Raw genomic sequence first — 15,564 nt, forward strand, 5'->3', positions numbered from 1 at the left:
ACTGTATACTTCATTTTATACTAGTGAAACCTCGTGGTTTCATTCCCGTAGTTCTCATTTCCTCCATGATATTCAAATCGATCAAGTAATTTTTGAGTTTATTTGTTACATTTATACAAAAATTTAAAATCTTTATAATATTAGTGTAGATAGAATTTTTCTATTGTTTTGTTTTTAGACCGTTCTCCTTATAAGACAGTAGGTAAGGTAGCTCACTAATAAAATTAAACTGTTAAAAGTTATGAATTGAGGAGGAAATTGATTTGTCCCTTGTTGAACACATCATTCACTTTATTTGTCCGCGTAAATAAATTGCAGGTCAGGCAAATCGCACAGTGCCCCTGAACCGGTTCGACCCCAAGTACGCGTCGTTCGGGCCGCGCGCGCCGCGCCCCCGCCCGCCCGCGCCGCCGCCCGCCCTCGCCACGTTTTCGCCCGACGCGCCGCGCACCGCGCCCGCGCACGCGCCCGCGCCCGCGCACGCGCACGCCCACGCGCACCCGCACGCCGCGCCCGACAAGTACGCCACCGTGCGCCCGCAGCGCCGCACCGACCCGCAGCCGCTCTCTGCTGCGGCACTCGAATACAGGTACTGCTTTTGAGGGTTCCGTACTCCACAAGGAACCCTTATAAATTATAACGAGTATGTTCGTAACTTCATTAAAAAGACCATTAAAAAGAAAGGACCCTTTGTCAAAGATCAAGAATCAGTAATAAATACGATTTCTAAAAAGAATGAATACTTTTTCAGCAAAAAATCGATCAAGTAATTGAACATTCTATATTCTGTGGATAGTCTAAGCGATGTGTTGGTTAGTCTGTGTGAAAATTGCGCGTGTGTGTATTGCGAGTCAATTATATAGTAGTATGTAGTGTATGGACACAGAATATACTTAATGGTGTTAAATGTTTTCGATGTGTGAGTTTACCTCGTCGCCCTCAAAAACAGCAGACATTTATGTTGGTGAATTTGGGTGCGAAACAGGTCCATTCTTTTTAATGGTCTAAGATCATTCGTCAAATTATATATTTGACGAATGACTATAATTTATTATCTATCTATAAATGGTTTGCTAGCAATTGGTTTCTATTTCATACGCCACCAATTGTGTTACTCTAAATACTTTCACAATGTGTTTCTTTGCTGACGTTACTTAACATACATAAACGCTTTTGTACTATCACCTTACTACTAGATTCAAAACCGAGTCTTAAGGAGGTATCTACTAGCCGGATTCAAAAATAATATATGTGTTCGATGTCAATTTGCAGAAGCCTCCAACGCCCAAGACGCCAACCCAACAACAACCAACGCCGGCAACGCCAACAACAACAGCAACAGCAGCAGCAGCAACAACAACAACACGACCAACGCGACCTATACGCCGTGACGGAGTTGTAGCAGTGCCCCAAGCAGATGACCATACGCCTCCGTTGCGACGAGTGTAAATCTGCTACTAAACTTTAGTTCAATCGAATCTGTGCGTTATTTATATGACACTAAATGTTATTTTACGACATAACTCAATACAGTGAACTATTATTGTGGAACTTTTTATCATGACAATTTAGTTATGGCAACACTATAAATCGACATGAATTTTTAGCAACTTTTTTGTAAATCGATCAACACGAAATCTTATCCAACAACAATTGAACAACAACACGATTAGTGTGATGAATACTCTGTAGTAGAGTAATCTAGAACAAATGACTATCTGTTACCAAAGACAAATATCTGTTACAAAACCAGTGAAAGGTGTGTTATTTCCAGCAGATTCATTTATGTGAAGTGTTTATGTCATAGATATGTTTTTAAGCCAACAAAGTGTAAAAAACGTGTGTAGACTACAAGACTGAAGTAAAACTTCTTTCATAAATAACAATCAAAGCGCCATCTATGAGCATCAGGCGTAATTACATGTTTTTTAAGTGTAAAAAGGGTTTGTTTCTAGTATGCCACATAAAGTAACAAACACTGTTTCACTGTGACTGTAGATTGCGGTACGCATCTTAAGAACCTGTCCCGATTACACTTTTCGTAACGCATTTAAAGTCAGGCGTGCGTAAGGACGTTTTACTTCAAGTAACAAACATTTTTATATGATGGAGATTGGTATATCCGAAGGAAGATAACCTTTTTAACATTTATTTGTGATTTATATGGAAACACTCGAACGATTTTTATGCTTATCATATAAATTCAGGGAGGGATTTGATTGTATGACTTTTCAAATTATCTTGACTGATATTCATAATGAAATAACAAAGAAACCAAGAACATAGTTGATGAATTGAGAACACCAAATGGGTTGTTTTATCGAAACTGTTTAACTAACTCGTTTACTTATTTCACTATAATAACTAACAAAACAACAAAATAATAGATTAATACAAAATTTTCTAATTAATTCAAATTATATAATTAAATTATTTTGTTTGCTTTCCTAACTTAGATATCATATAAAAATCGGCTTAGAAATCGGTAATCACTTTAATTATTAATTCGAATAAACGAGAATTTGTTGACATTTAATTCGTTTTTATGTAGAATTTCCCTACAGACGATTAATATATACGAATTTTTATGCACTGACTGGCATTTGTGTAAAGTGGAAAGGCCTGTATTGAAAAATGCTCATTATATAGTATTTATTTATTTAAATTGAATTTTAATTTTGTAAAATTAAATGTAAATCTTGCAAATGTGGCCTATGATTCGTTTGTCGTTTTAGAAAACTTTACACTTTACATTCTGCAATTGAGATTAGTAAGTTAGCAGGTAAATCAAACTTTTATTATAGTTAAAGAAGAAGGAGGCTATAATATATTCCCATTTAAAAGACAACAAAAACTTAGCTCAATTTATAATGTTTATTTGAAAGAACATTTGTATGGATACCTCAGTGTTTTCTAAAACGCTATTAACTAAAATCACAGTTTCAAGAAACATTTAAATAATGTGTTTTTAACTTTGAATCCCACTTCTGATGTATCCATAGATAACATAGAGGAGTTGTATAATGGGAAATAAAAGATCTGTAGCACTATACTGTAAAAATGTTTTTATTACTTGACAGTGTGACTTTCGAATTCGTTTCCATCTGTCTCTGTCTATAGTATTGTATTAAACAGAGAGAAATGAAGACGAATTTGAAACTCGCACAGTCGAGTTATAAAAAAGTTACAGAATAGCACTACTATACAATTATTTATTTAAACTCTAATATACCACCACCATATATACCACCACAGGCAGCTTATAAGCTGTAAGCTATCTTGTAGCTCATTTCCAATTATTATAGAAATGTTGCCATTTACTGGAATGAACGAAATAATTACTTTGAAAAAAAAAGTGTGTACAAACTGTATTTTTCTGTATATATCCATAACAAAGTCCACGGAAGGCTGTGCTGTTAAAAAAATTACTAAAGTAATTGATTTCCCCGACCAAATACTTTCGCGTTATAGATTAAAAAAAAAATAACGCCCAATAGCTAGAATGCGTCTTCTGCGAGGTGGGACTGTAAGGTTTTTGACAGCTGTCAAAATCGGTTGCAGCCTGTCGTTTCATATAAAACTGTCACGTTAAAAGTCATTATATATATGTGAACGTTAAATTGTAAAATACGTTAGCTTATAATCTCACTCGTGTTATTATAATCTGCCGTCATATTGTGAATTGAAGATAATGATTACAATTTTACGTGTTATTTTTCGGCATAGGCCTGCAACCGGGCACCCGAATTGTCATGTTCTAACCTAAAAATAAAAATCTAATAATAATAAACAATAACAACATTTTACTAATGGATCAACAGTGTTTAAAATTAAGTGTTAAAAAAATTAGGAAACGGACTGGCCACCCGTCCGATTTTCTTACTTCTTTGATTTGTCCATTGTAATTTTTTACTATTTTATTATGCCCGCTGTAACTCAACTTATGGTAAATTTATCCTGATTGACAATTTAATGGTTTTATTTCCAAAAGGTTTTAATATACCGAAAAATAACAAGTTAAATTGTAATCAGTATTTTCAGTTCACAATATAACGGCAGATTATAATATCACGAGTGAGATTATAAACTAACTTATTTTACAATCTAACGGTGACATATACATGACAGTTTTGTATAAAAACCTTTCAGTCTACCTTCGCAAATTTTTATTCGACTCTTTTTCGCTCAACTTAGGATTAAGGTTAATTAAATACACTAGTTTTACTTCAGGTGAGAAAAAAAAAAATAGCAAAACGACCTAATAATACCTATACGAGATCTCGATGTGAGTAATCGATTTTTGCAAAGTGATTTTTATTAAATTCTTTGTTTTAATCGGATGTATTTAGTCAATAACGGTGTATTAACTTTTAAGCGAAATAAAAAAAAATACAGATTATAGAATTAATTCGAGTGCGAATATTTGGAGTTTTATATTAAAATGTATTGATTAAATTCATCAGTAATGTTTAGACATTTTGGCTGTAATGGAGGGCTGGAGTAGTAATACTTTAGACAAAGAGCGAACCTGTGATAGTCACACTTGCCTCATTTTATGGATGTTGAAAGTCTGTCAATATGTTCCTACCATAGATAACTATGTTATAGTCGGATGCAATCTTTATGACGTTTCGAAACATCGTGCGTTAAGCTGCGCAATACAATATTTTAAGTATCATCGCCTACAAAGTGGCGTGGCTGTAGGGCATCACGCCGCGCCTCACGTAGCTTATTTCGCAGACGTTATAAAAATTGCATCCGTCTACAGCCTACTCAGACTAATTACATAATGACTAGTATCGCACCCAAATTCATGAACAAAATAATTGTCTGTCGTTTTTTAAGGAAGACGAGCATAAATTAGGTATATATCTTATACTAAACTAGAAGTTGTTGATCGTTTTTACATCATTCAACTACACAAAAAGGCTTTTTACGGAGTTCTTTACACGACGAATACGATTTCAACTATAAAACATCGATTCTATAGAGATGGTTTTTATAATATATCGCGATAGATCGTTGATATTATATTTTGACAGAGGGATAAGGTCTAGCGAGGCAGGTCCATATGTAATTAGTCTTAGATAGCCAATTATGGAGTTGGATCGCGGTGGCTTTAAAGGTAGCTGGTAAAAGCTTCCAAAGTTGCAATTGATTAAATGAGGTAAGTGTGGCAATTGCAGTCTCTCTACTTGTTTGATATCGACGTGTTATGACGTAATAGATGGGAAAAGGCTTGAAGTCTTATTATTTGTCGGGTTTGTACATCGTATATAAATAAATTGTATATAAACAGTTGTAAGCGACGTTTACAGTCTGTATATACAGTTAAAGTTGGATTATATTTTGTAAAAAAAATAATATTAATTTATTTATATTTAATATTTACTAACATTTTTAACTAGATTTAATTATATATATACAATTATAATTAAACAATTATATGTTAGGGGTCTTAAATTAATAAAATTCAAAGACTTCAATTCGACGTAGCCTATGCTAATTTATTTTATTCTTAGTCAAAATGTATAGGTAAAGTTAAAAAATAATTCAACTTTAATTGTATAATGGCAGAATATTTAAAAGTTAAGATAATTTTACGTGGTCGATAAACTTTTTAACACTATCTTATGGGGGTGAATTTGAATACACCCTAAAGAAGATATCTTGTATAGGGTGTGGAAGTTAGACACATATATTGCGATTATAGAATCTCTTAACGGAATAATAGTGTTAATTTTATTGTTTATATTAATTATTATTATTATAAAAATCGACGCAAACGATTTTACCTAGTTCAAAATAGTGGACCTTATTGTATATAGAATAATGTTTAGAGATCTTTTCAATGCTATTCATATGATATTAACTGAAGAAAGAGATAATGCAATAGTCTTCAGTTTACTCATATTTAAGAAAAAAATAACATGAGAGTTGATCACACTAAAATTATATAGGCGAAAGTTTTTGGCCGAAATTTGGAATGGAAATAGATTTTATTCTCGATTAACACATAGGCTACTTTTCATCCCGAAATCCATGGTTGGTTGGATATGTGGAAAAATGAATTCCAAATGGAAATATGAAATCTAAGCTAAAGTGAACCGTGTGACAGTACTGCTATCCTTTTTCATATCAAGCGCTGTGAGCAGGATAGCATTATTACTTTTAGTTGTATTTTATACGTTGTATACTTTGAATATATGTGATTTGAGTAATAAAATGGAAATTATTTGAATGTTAATTAATGGTTTTAAATGATAATGATTTTTTTCTAATATTCTTTATATTTAAATTGTTTTTTTTTTTAATATTATGACATTCTGATTTTAACGTTGCTTAACGATTTTAAAGTTTTGGCGATAAGGTTTATATTTACCGGTCGTAATTAAGAAAATTTGGAAACTCATCTATTATGCGACCAATTTACTTAAAATGAGCCAATTATTTATTTTCATTTTAATGAAATGCCAAGGAACGAAGTACCTTTTGATTTGATGGGATTGGAAGGGATATCGATAGCGATAGCGATAACGTTATCTAAAGCGACTTTTATAGCTATTATATAGCGAACTTCGTTCTATCCGGGTGACACCTCTCAAGTTTTTTTTTTACTTTTTATTTTAAAATTATTTCAGTCGATTCTTATCTCATTCTTCAGCAAATTATGATATGAAGTGAGCAAAAAAACAGTTTTTAAGTAATCAGATAAATTCAATTAAGCATTCCATCGTGTGTAGCCGAATGAGTGGAATTGGTAGCGAGTTTAATCTGTATTCGACCTAAGTACATGGTTATAAGGTGCAAATTTGTAACTGCCATTCGACGAACAACAAATTAATAGGTTACTAATTAATTAAACATAGTCTATACGGACAAAGTACTGCTCTGAAATGTAACACCACAAACGTATTTTTAATGAAACGGAACATGATCACGGAAATAACGCAGGGTTAATTGACTTTTTTCTTTTCTTTTTTTTTTATTACGTAAAGGACATCGTTCACTTTCGAAAAATGTGTCCGCTAAATACGATTGTTTAATGAACTTTTTGCAGTTAATTTAAATTTACTTCTTTTTAATATGCCTTCGTCGTCCGATATTTCGTTTTTTCTTTGTGTTCGTGAAATGAAAATGATGATTTTGTAAATTATACACTCCCTTATTATTTAAACCAGTCATGAATAATAATAGTAATTTGACATGGATGAACAAAACAAAATGGGAAACAATATTAAAAAAACAACAACTGTGAATGATGTCCTTTATAAATATAAGAACAGATGCACCTGGCAATTTTGTATCATGTGTTAAACCTAATTGGCATTTATACAATATTATAGAAAAATAGTAATTAAAAACGTTTATATTTTTAAAATTATTTAGTATTACAAGATACAAAATTATTAATGGACACAAGGATTTTCAATGTGTTGTGGCCTGCCTCCGTTTGCACCAATTATTCAGTATCAACTCGGTATTGTGCGTCTGGCCTTATACTATAAGTTTGCAAGCTCAAAACTTTTCATGCTAATATGAAATTATTGTAATTTTCGCGATCATCTTTCTACTAATATTCTTGTTAGCTGTAAATTTATACTGCGACTGCCACTAAGCAAAACCTAGTAAGTGAACGTATAAAATTATTATTTTGTTCCTTGGATTACCTTCTAATTTTACTATGAATTGAAAATGCGTTGAATTGTAAATTCAGTGCAACTTACCTACTTATTTTTTTTTATTCCTAGCAAATTACTTACTTAGGTTAAAATACATACATAATTGTATGAATCTGGTTAGTAAACGAAGAAATTTGTGAAATAATTGATACTGTACAAAAATATTTTTGTCACGTTGGTATTGCTAAGTTCTGAATATCGGCAGTCGGATTAGTTTTAAGTGAAATGGTACCAGTTTTTATTCAGTATTAGGTATGATAGTGAATTTTGTGAGACTTTACAACGATGTTGGTACATTTTTATGGTCAAGTCAATGGTAATTTTATATATTTTTTTTCTTTTGTTCTCAGCGTTATTTCACGGTACCGTAATAAGCAGTGTATTCGCCAAAGATAATGCATAATTTAATTATAAGTATAGATTAATATTTAAGGATACGTTCTAAGGTTTTTAGGATTTCTGTGGCTGCTGCGTATACTCATCATTATTGTTTTTGTTTTATAATTATTTTGGCAGTTGTATAGTTTTTTACTGTTGTCCGATACAGACTTATAGATTTTTATGTATACACGTGCTCAGAATAAAGGGAAAATATAGACATAAATCATCACCAACATTAAGATGTTTATTAAAACTTCAACTACAGACAAGCATCGTCATTAGTAAAATCAGTTTAATTCGCCTTTATTACCGTATTTTTCCAACTGTTGGGTTTCGCTAGTATTGTAGAAATGGATAAAAGAAGTAGGTTTAAAGGTTAAGCAAAGTCAAGATGACATTTTGTAAGTCATTACATTGACTTACAAAATGACATCTTGACTTTGCTTAACGAGAAAAATAATGGGAGTACTGTGACACACTGATATAAAAAAGTAAACCATCTAGTACGGCAGAAAGTCTATTCACCTATGTTTTTTCTTTATTTAGCATGTTTAGTCTATATCAAAATAACTCGGCTGTTTAGTTTTAAAACATGGCTAGGATAAAAAATTCTTTAATGCACAGCATTGCAATATTTAATTAGCTATTTCAAGCTGAAGATATAAATTTCAACAGTCAGTGTTTTAGTTCAAAAATTAAAATATATTTTGTCACTTGCTAAGTTTTGGAATTGCAGTCTGTATCCGACTTCAGTGGAACAACACTTAATAATATAATATTTACCCAATTTACATTTCATGTTATAAAAGTTTTGCTCAATTTTCTCATAAGAACAATCTTTGCACAATACATAATGTTCTAATTTTATTTTACTTTATCAAACGTGATAGTATTCACAAATAGTTGTGCTCGGCAGTGTGTATACAGCATTTTCTATTTAGTGGAGTCTACTAACATTAGACAGATCGGTTTCAGCTGATTGAGCTTAACATTCGACCCACGATATATTATGTCGTAAAGACAACATGACGTATGAGCTTAACGAGCGAAACGAAGGCGATATTTCCGACACGACGCTATTGGTATTTTTGTCTTCATGACATATGTCTACCTGTATGTCGTACCTTCATAATATATGTCGTGTCTTCATGAAATATGTCGTGTCTTCGTGACATATGTCGTGTCTTCATGATATGTGTCGTGGGTGAAATTTTAAGCCTACTAGAACTGTGCTGTTGTCTATCGTCATTCTATATTTGAAACTTGAACTACAATTACGTTATTTCGGTTCTTCTAAGGACGTTCAAATATTTGTTATTGCCTGAGATGCACCGAACATTCTCTCCTTTGCCTTTATATATCGATAATTTATTGAGAGAAAAACATGATAATTATATACATATTGTATGTAAGTTCACGTCTATTGATGTAATTAATGCACAATGAATATTTATACGCGTACACGAATGCATGTATCATATTTCTCCTTATGTAAATTAGGTGGCTGTAGAAAAAGGAAAATATATCTTATTTTGTCAAATGAAGTCCAATGTGGAATATTGAAAAGCTATTTGGGGTAGAATATGCAAAACGTTATTTAAAAAAACATAATTGATATTTGAATTTGTTTATTAATATTATGTTATCTTAACACCTGTCGTGTTACGCATTAAAAAAATGATATATGATTTTCCAATATATTTTTACCAACAAAAGTTAAGAAGAGTTTCAGTATTCCTGATTAAATATTTTTTTTATAATTCTTGCGTGCTGAATTAAAAATACAATAATTTTGACTTTTTTTTGCTGATTTATCTAACATATATAATACGCTTATTGAGTGTTACAGATGCATATTAAGGTAACAGTGTATTAGTATTCTAGAATAAGATCAACAGGCAGTGTTTTAGTTCAAAAATCAAAATATATTTTGTCACTTGCTAAGTTTTGGAACTGCACAGTCGTAGTCTGTATCTTTTTTTGTTGACATCTAAGGAGTATCTATTTAGACAAATCTGATTTAGTAAAAGAAAGGTTATATTCACTAAAATTCCTTCAGTAGCCAATAGCCATTCTTACTGCGTGATGGTGCTCCGGACTCTCCATAGAATACACCGGTTTCTTGTGCCTTCCAGAAGGCCTACTGAGAAAGAAACTTACCCTGTATCCTACTTTTACTTTTAATTATACTTTTGTTCATAATACCGTCCTCGGTGTTCTTATTTCAGCACGCATAGACTATATCTTTTTTTTTTTTTTCTAATATAAAAGTGGTAATTATTTGTGCCCCATATATAAATACTCCGTACATAAACAAATACTGAACAAAGTTACCAAAGTGTAGGTAAAACATGCATTTTTTTTTAAATAAAACATCCTACTTCTGTTTGTAAAATGTACGTGCCATATACTGTCATGCGTTTTTTGTTAATATCAGATGTTTTCATAGCAAAATGTAATTATTTGTCTTTAGTCTTTTTTTTAATTATTGCAACAATCATATCTAGCATTTAAGACTCGCCTCTCTCTGCAATTACATGTAACAGAAGTGAATCAGAAAAACAAGTTAAACAATTAGTACATCAATTATGTTACATTTAATATCTTATCTAGGCGATGCTTTATGGCCTGTAAACATAGGAAGTCGGCATTGACAGGGGAGGACATCATATAGGATTTATCCTACATGTTCTTCACAATCCAAACCGTTTAAATCCTTTTGGATCGTGCTGCGTTGCAAGAACCAGCTTATGACTAAGGGCCCCGTATGGGTTCGAAACTATTCGGGCATATTCCGACTTTGTATTACGGAGTTTTAGCCGTTTTTGTATAATAAATTAATGCGTATAACACTCACGATAGTTTAAATTCTTAAATGTTCTTCACTATTGGCGAATAGAGTGTACTGTGATAATCTGAAGTTATATACCGAGCATGGAATTATAAACCATATTTCAATGATATAAGTACCAAATTAAATTGATAGATTTAAAATACTGTGACGTCACACTGCACAGGCTATAAGTATGCGTTTCTCTCTTAGTCTAGTTCGACCTACTTTAGTATTTTAGTCGAGAACTAACAATTTTTGGATTTACCCCCCAAAAATAGTTCGTACTCGACTAAAATACTAAAGAAGTCTGTACGATTACGGTCATTGTGTCTCTTAAATGCTAAGTTGATTGTGAATGAAAAGTGTTTAATTTTATAGTATTTGTTGATTCTTATATACTTCTTTTTTTTAAATTTAAACATTGTTTATGATTATTATCACTACTTAAATGCTTTACGCATAACTGTTTTGCTTTTCAAGTCAATTATGGTGCGAGTATGGTTAATTTATTGCATAACTTTATAAGGCGATGTATACACAGAGACACGTTTTTAGCAACGCGGGGCAAATCAGATACAACTAGACAAATCTATTGTCCAGTTATGACGCCATGTTTTTATGGTTACCAAATGTTTTTACATTGCACTGGTAAAATGTACGTTGTTGCAATAAAAAACTTGCATAGAAAATTTATATTATTTATGTTTTTCGTCGAAAAAGAGCAAGTACTTCGTGGAAGCAGTTGGTAATTACAGTAGCGAGGTAATCTGTTAGAATCCGCGTCATTATGTGTCTGTGTGTACACATCTCTTAACTCCTGTGCATTGCAAGAAATAATATGTTGCTTTTAAAATTAATATCTTGTTGTTCTTGTTCATTCTATCTACTTAGGTAATTTACATTATTTTATAGTTAGTCAGTGATAAAATCATGTAAATTACTAAGTTTATCATTAATTTAAATTTGATCAGTTGCAGTTAGTTAAGTATAAGTGTTATAAGAAATATGATCTCCAGATTATAAAAATTCAATAAAATCAAAAATTCAAATTTTTTTGATTTTAAATCTTTATCTGGTTATATATGAAGATTTATCCATCTTTATACATCTTCATTATTTTATATCTGATAGCATCTATTTATTTACTTACATTTCGGGTTGGATGGTAAAAAATGGTGCATTTACAGTAAGTCTCAACATGCCTTAAACCGACGATACCATATATATTCCATAGACTTGTCATAGACTAATCTAGTACTTATAGTATCTAGTGTATTAGGCCTAGATCAACGATATATATTTTCTGAGAAAAATACACGTCGACCAATAGCGGTCGAGTTGAATATCGCGCGCTCTTTCGTCCCAACGTAACGAAAGAGAGAGCGATACGTATTTTTAATTCGGCTGCTACTGGTCGATGTTTGTCTTTCTCTCGTCTTGATATATATCGTGGTGCAGAACTTTGGCCTACAGGGCTTCTTTTGAAGTTTTATTTTTGTTCAAGACAACATCGAAATGATTTGCTGATTTTGATAAGAATTTCTTGCAATGCGAAGGCTTAGGTTTATAACATGATGATGTAATGTTTTGTGTAAGGTAAATTATTATAAACAGTCGATGAATAGATCAAGTGTATGGGTTTACAATGCAAATAATAAATGGATTAAAATTAATGTATACTGGACTTTTATTGAATTCATACAAACTCTGTATACCTTCTTGAGCCGTGATAGCCCAGTGGATATGACCTCTGCCTTCGATTCGTTTGAATGCGGTCCTGGCATGCACCTTTTGACGGCCGCGTGGCGCAGTGGGTATACTAATAGCATTAACAACTGAGTCTTAGGGCCATAAATCATTTCTCTATATCTATCTCGCTTGCACTTATGGGTCTTATGGAGCCGTCTAGTGAAGGGTGTAACAATGAAAGACATATTATCGATAAGTAAAGTTTATTATCGTATCTTGTTCACAAAATTAAAAAAATTAACAATATTTGATTTAATATAATACATATTTCATATTATATAATTATTAACTAAATAAAATTAATCTTCATCTGAGTCTTCATCATCAGAATCTTCGTCTTCTGCCAAATTTATTATATATTAGTATCCATAGTGCGCAACGAGTAACACATGAATGTATTTATTTAATTGCAGTAAACACATTTATAGCAAAAAAAATACGCAATGCAATTACATTAGAAACCGACCAATCAGAATCGTCCAAATCATTATTGACTCATCATTAGCACGTGCGCAGGTAGCCGTTTATCGATAATTAGGGTGCGCAGGTAGGCGCGCTGCACATTCCTATCTTTTTTGACTTTTATGACCGGACGACTCAGATGATAATGCGCATACTATAGTGACCCTGCTTTCTGCATCCACGGCCGTGGGTTCGATTCCCGCAACTGGAAAATATTCGTGTGATGAACATGGGCTTTTTCCAGTGTCTGTGTGTATTTATACATTATATAAGTATTGCTGTATTTATAAATGTATAATAATATTATAATATCAACTATCTTAGTACCCATAACACAAGCTGCTCTGTATGCTTACTTTGGGGCTAGATAGTGATGTGTATTGTTTAAGTATATTTATTTATTTATACCTCCAACTTTTCGGTTATGTGTTTTTTAAGAAATTATATAATATAACGTGTCTCTTAATTATCTGCGTGTGTGAAGTCTGCCAATCCGCATTGTGTCAGCGCGGTGGACTATTGACCCAACCCCTCTCATTCTGAGAGGAGACTCGATCTCAGGAGTGAGTCGAATATGGGTTGATAACGACAACGTGTCTCAAACGGTGAAGGAAAAACAACCGGCATACCTAAGAATTTTCTTAATTATCTATGTGTGTGAAGTCTGCCAATCCGCATTGGCAAATCAGCACGGTGGACTATTAGACTAATCTATCTTAGTCTGAGACGAGACTCGTGCTCAACAGTAAGCTGAATATTGTTGTATAGATTACAATTACGCCTGATGGAAAGCATTAATGTGGCCTAAGTTGGAACGCGCTTGCTTAGATCTTCTAAGCCTATCAAGGCAAGAGTGATGCTTTGAAGACGTTTAGCGCACCGAAAAGGCATTCCAAACTTTTGCTGTGGGAATTGGAAATGTGGATGCAAATCGTTTCGTACGAGTTGTCTGGACTTAGGGCTCCTGCACAGATGTCATCGGCTACAACCACAAAAACCCGCTATCGGCATATTTCCTGTAGTTTTCATACATTTTATATGGACTCCGCACACTGTTGACGCCGGTGGCCACACACTACAATCGTAGCTGCTTGCTTCTTGTGGTCCGCACCGGTCACTAAACGCCGACACAAAACGCCGCCACACGCTACTCGCGCAATTATTATACTGCATGTATGGGTTAAAAAAGTAACAGCCACCGACCACAAGTATCGACCACCGGCCACAAGTGTCGTCTGTCGCGCACGTAGCGGCGTTTGTGCAATTGGTAGGTAAGACTCGTAACAATTTATACGTAGGTGGGTACTTAAGTGTCTAGAACATTTCACTGAACTAAACATCGAATTCGGTATGACCTCTGCCTCCGATTCCGGAGGGTGTGGGTTCGAATCCGGTCCGGGGCATGCACCTCCAACTTTTCAGTTGTGTGCATTTTAAGAAATTAAATATCACGTGTCTCAATCGGTGAAGGAAAACATCGTGAGGAAACCTGCATACCAGAGAATTATCTTCATTCTCTGCATGTGTGAAGTCTGCCAATCCGCATTGGGCCAGCGTGGTGGACTATTGGGCTAACCCCTCTCATTCCGAGCTCAGCAGTGAGCCGAATATGGGTTGCTGATAAAACATCGAATACAAAGGAAAGCATTCTTAACGTTGTCATCGTCGATTGTATTGTTATAGTCATAATATTTATGGAAGACCGTTTGTCTTTTGCTGTTATGTATTACCTACCTAAGTAAATAGATAACTAGTTAGAAAGCACGGACTAGGTATTCCGGGGCTGATACTGAGAATTTATTAGTTAGTCTTTGACTACAATCTCACCTGATGGTAAGTGATGATGCAATCTAAGATGCAAGCGGGCTAGATTATTAGGAGGATGAAAATCCACACCCCTTTCGGTTTTTACACGACATCGTACCGGAACGCTAAATCGAATGGCGGTAGTTTTTATTGGTAAACAACTTTGGCAACGGCCGAAGCATCCCATCAGCCTGACCTGGACCAATTAAGAAAAACCTCAATCGTACCTAGGACCTCCGTCTTGAAAATCCATCGTATCCACGTAGGCCGTGAAAATTATACCTCAGTAAAGCCTGTTAAGAGTTATAAAGACAAAATGTAAGTATAATAGGTACTTCTAATGCTTTTACCAATTTCAGTACACCCCTACTCCGCTATTCTCGCCGGGCGCGCGTTTCGGGCCAATTTCGAGTGAATTCGACTCGGAAAGAGTTAATCTGATTTCATCACAAATTCATGATGTTATTTCCGTGTTACGAGCTCCGACATACATTTAAGCAAATTGTGTTCCGAGAGAAATTGAACATCACTTCTTAACAGTTGTTTAACTTGACTTTCTGAGTCGGATTTAGGATTTTATAAGGAGACTATATTAGTGCAAGTTTTTATATGTATCAAAACTGGGTTCAGTGACCCCGAGGCAATCTATAT

The 15,564-nt window shown here is 33.6% G+C and overlaps 2 protein-coding genes across 2 annotated transcripts in view; both read left to right on the plus strand.

Moving 5' to 3' along the window:
* LOC112043767 (protein tweety-like) overlaps window positions 1–12,573 on the plus strand; it is a 91,884-nt gene extending 79,311 nt beyond the window's left edge. The window contains exons 15-16 of the mRNA XM_052884452.1: window positions 319–589; window positions 1,273–12,573. The gene's annotated coding sequence lies outside the window, so the exon portion shown is untranslated. The remainder of the gene's footprint in view (window positions 1–318; window positions 590–1,272) is intronic.
* On the plus strand, window positions 66–1,402 carry LOC128198529 (putative uncharacterized protein DDB_G0294196). Its single transcript, XM_052884445.1, has 4 exons — window positions 66–85; window positions 240–265; window positions 319–589; window positions 1,273–1,402. The coding sequence occupies exons 1-4, from the start codon at window positions 66–68 to the stop codon at window positions 1,400–1,402; spliced, it is 447 nt and encodes a 148-aa protein (XP_052740405.1).
* Window positions 12,574–15,564: the final 2,991 nt, after the last annotated feature.

The sequence above is a fragment of the Bicyclus anynana genome, chromosome 11, assembly GCF_947172395.1.
Source record: "Bicyclus anynana chromosome 11, ilBicAnyn1.1, whole genome shotgun sequence".
NCBI lineage: Eukaryota > Metazoa > Arthropoda > Insecta > Lepidoptera > Nymphalidae > Bicyclus > Bicyclus anynana.

What these genes read in the sequence shown, in the direction of transcription:
- LOC128198529 (XM_052884445.1), top strand. Translation starts at nt 66, where the DNA reads ATGATATTCAAATCGATCAA. An exon ending in ATTGAGGAGGAAATTGATTT is followed by an intron (nt 266 to 318) that starts GTCCCTTGTTGA and finishes AATAAATTGCAG; the next exon opens with GTCAGGCAAATCGCACAGTG. An exon ending in GCTGCGGCACTCGAATACAG is followed by an intron (nt 590 to 1,272) that starts GTACTGCTTTTG and finishes GTCAATTTGCAG; the next exon opens with AAGCCTCCAACGCCCAAGAC.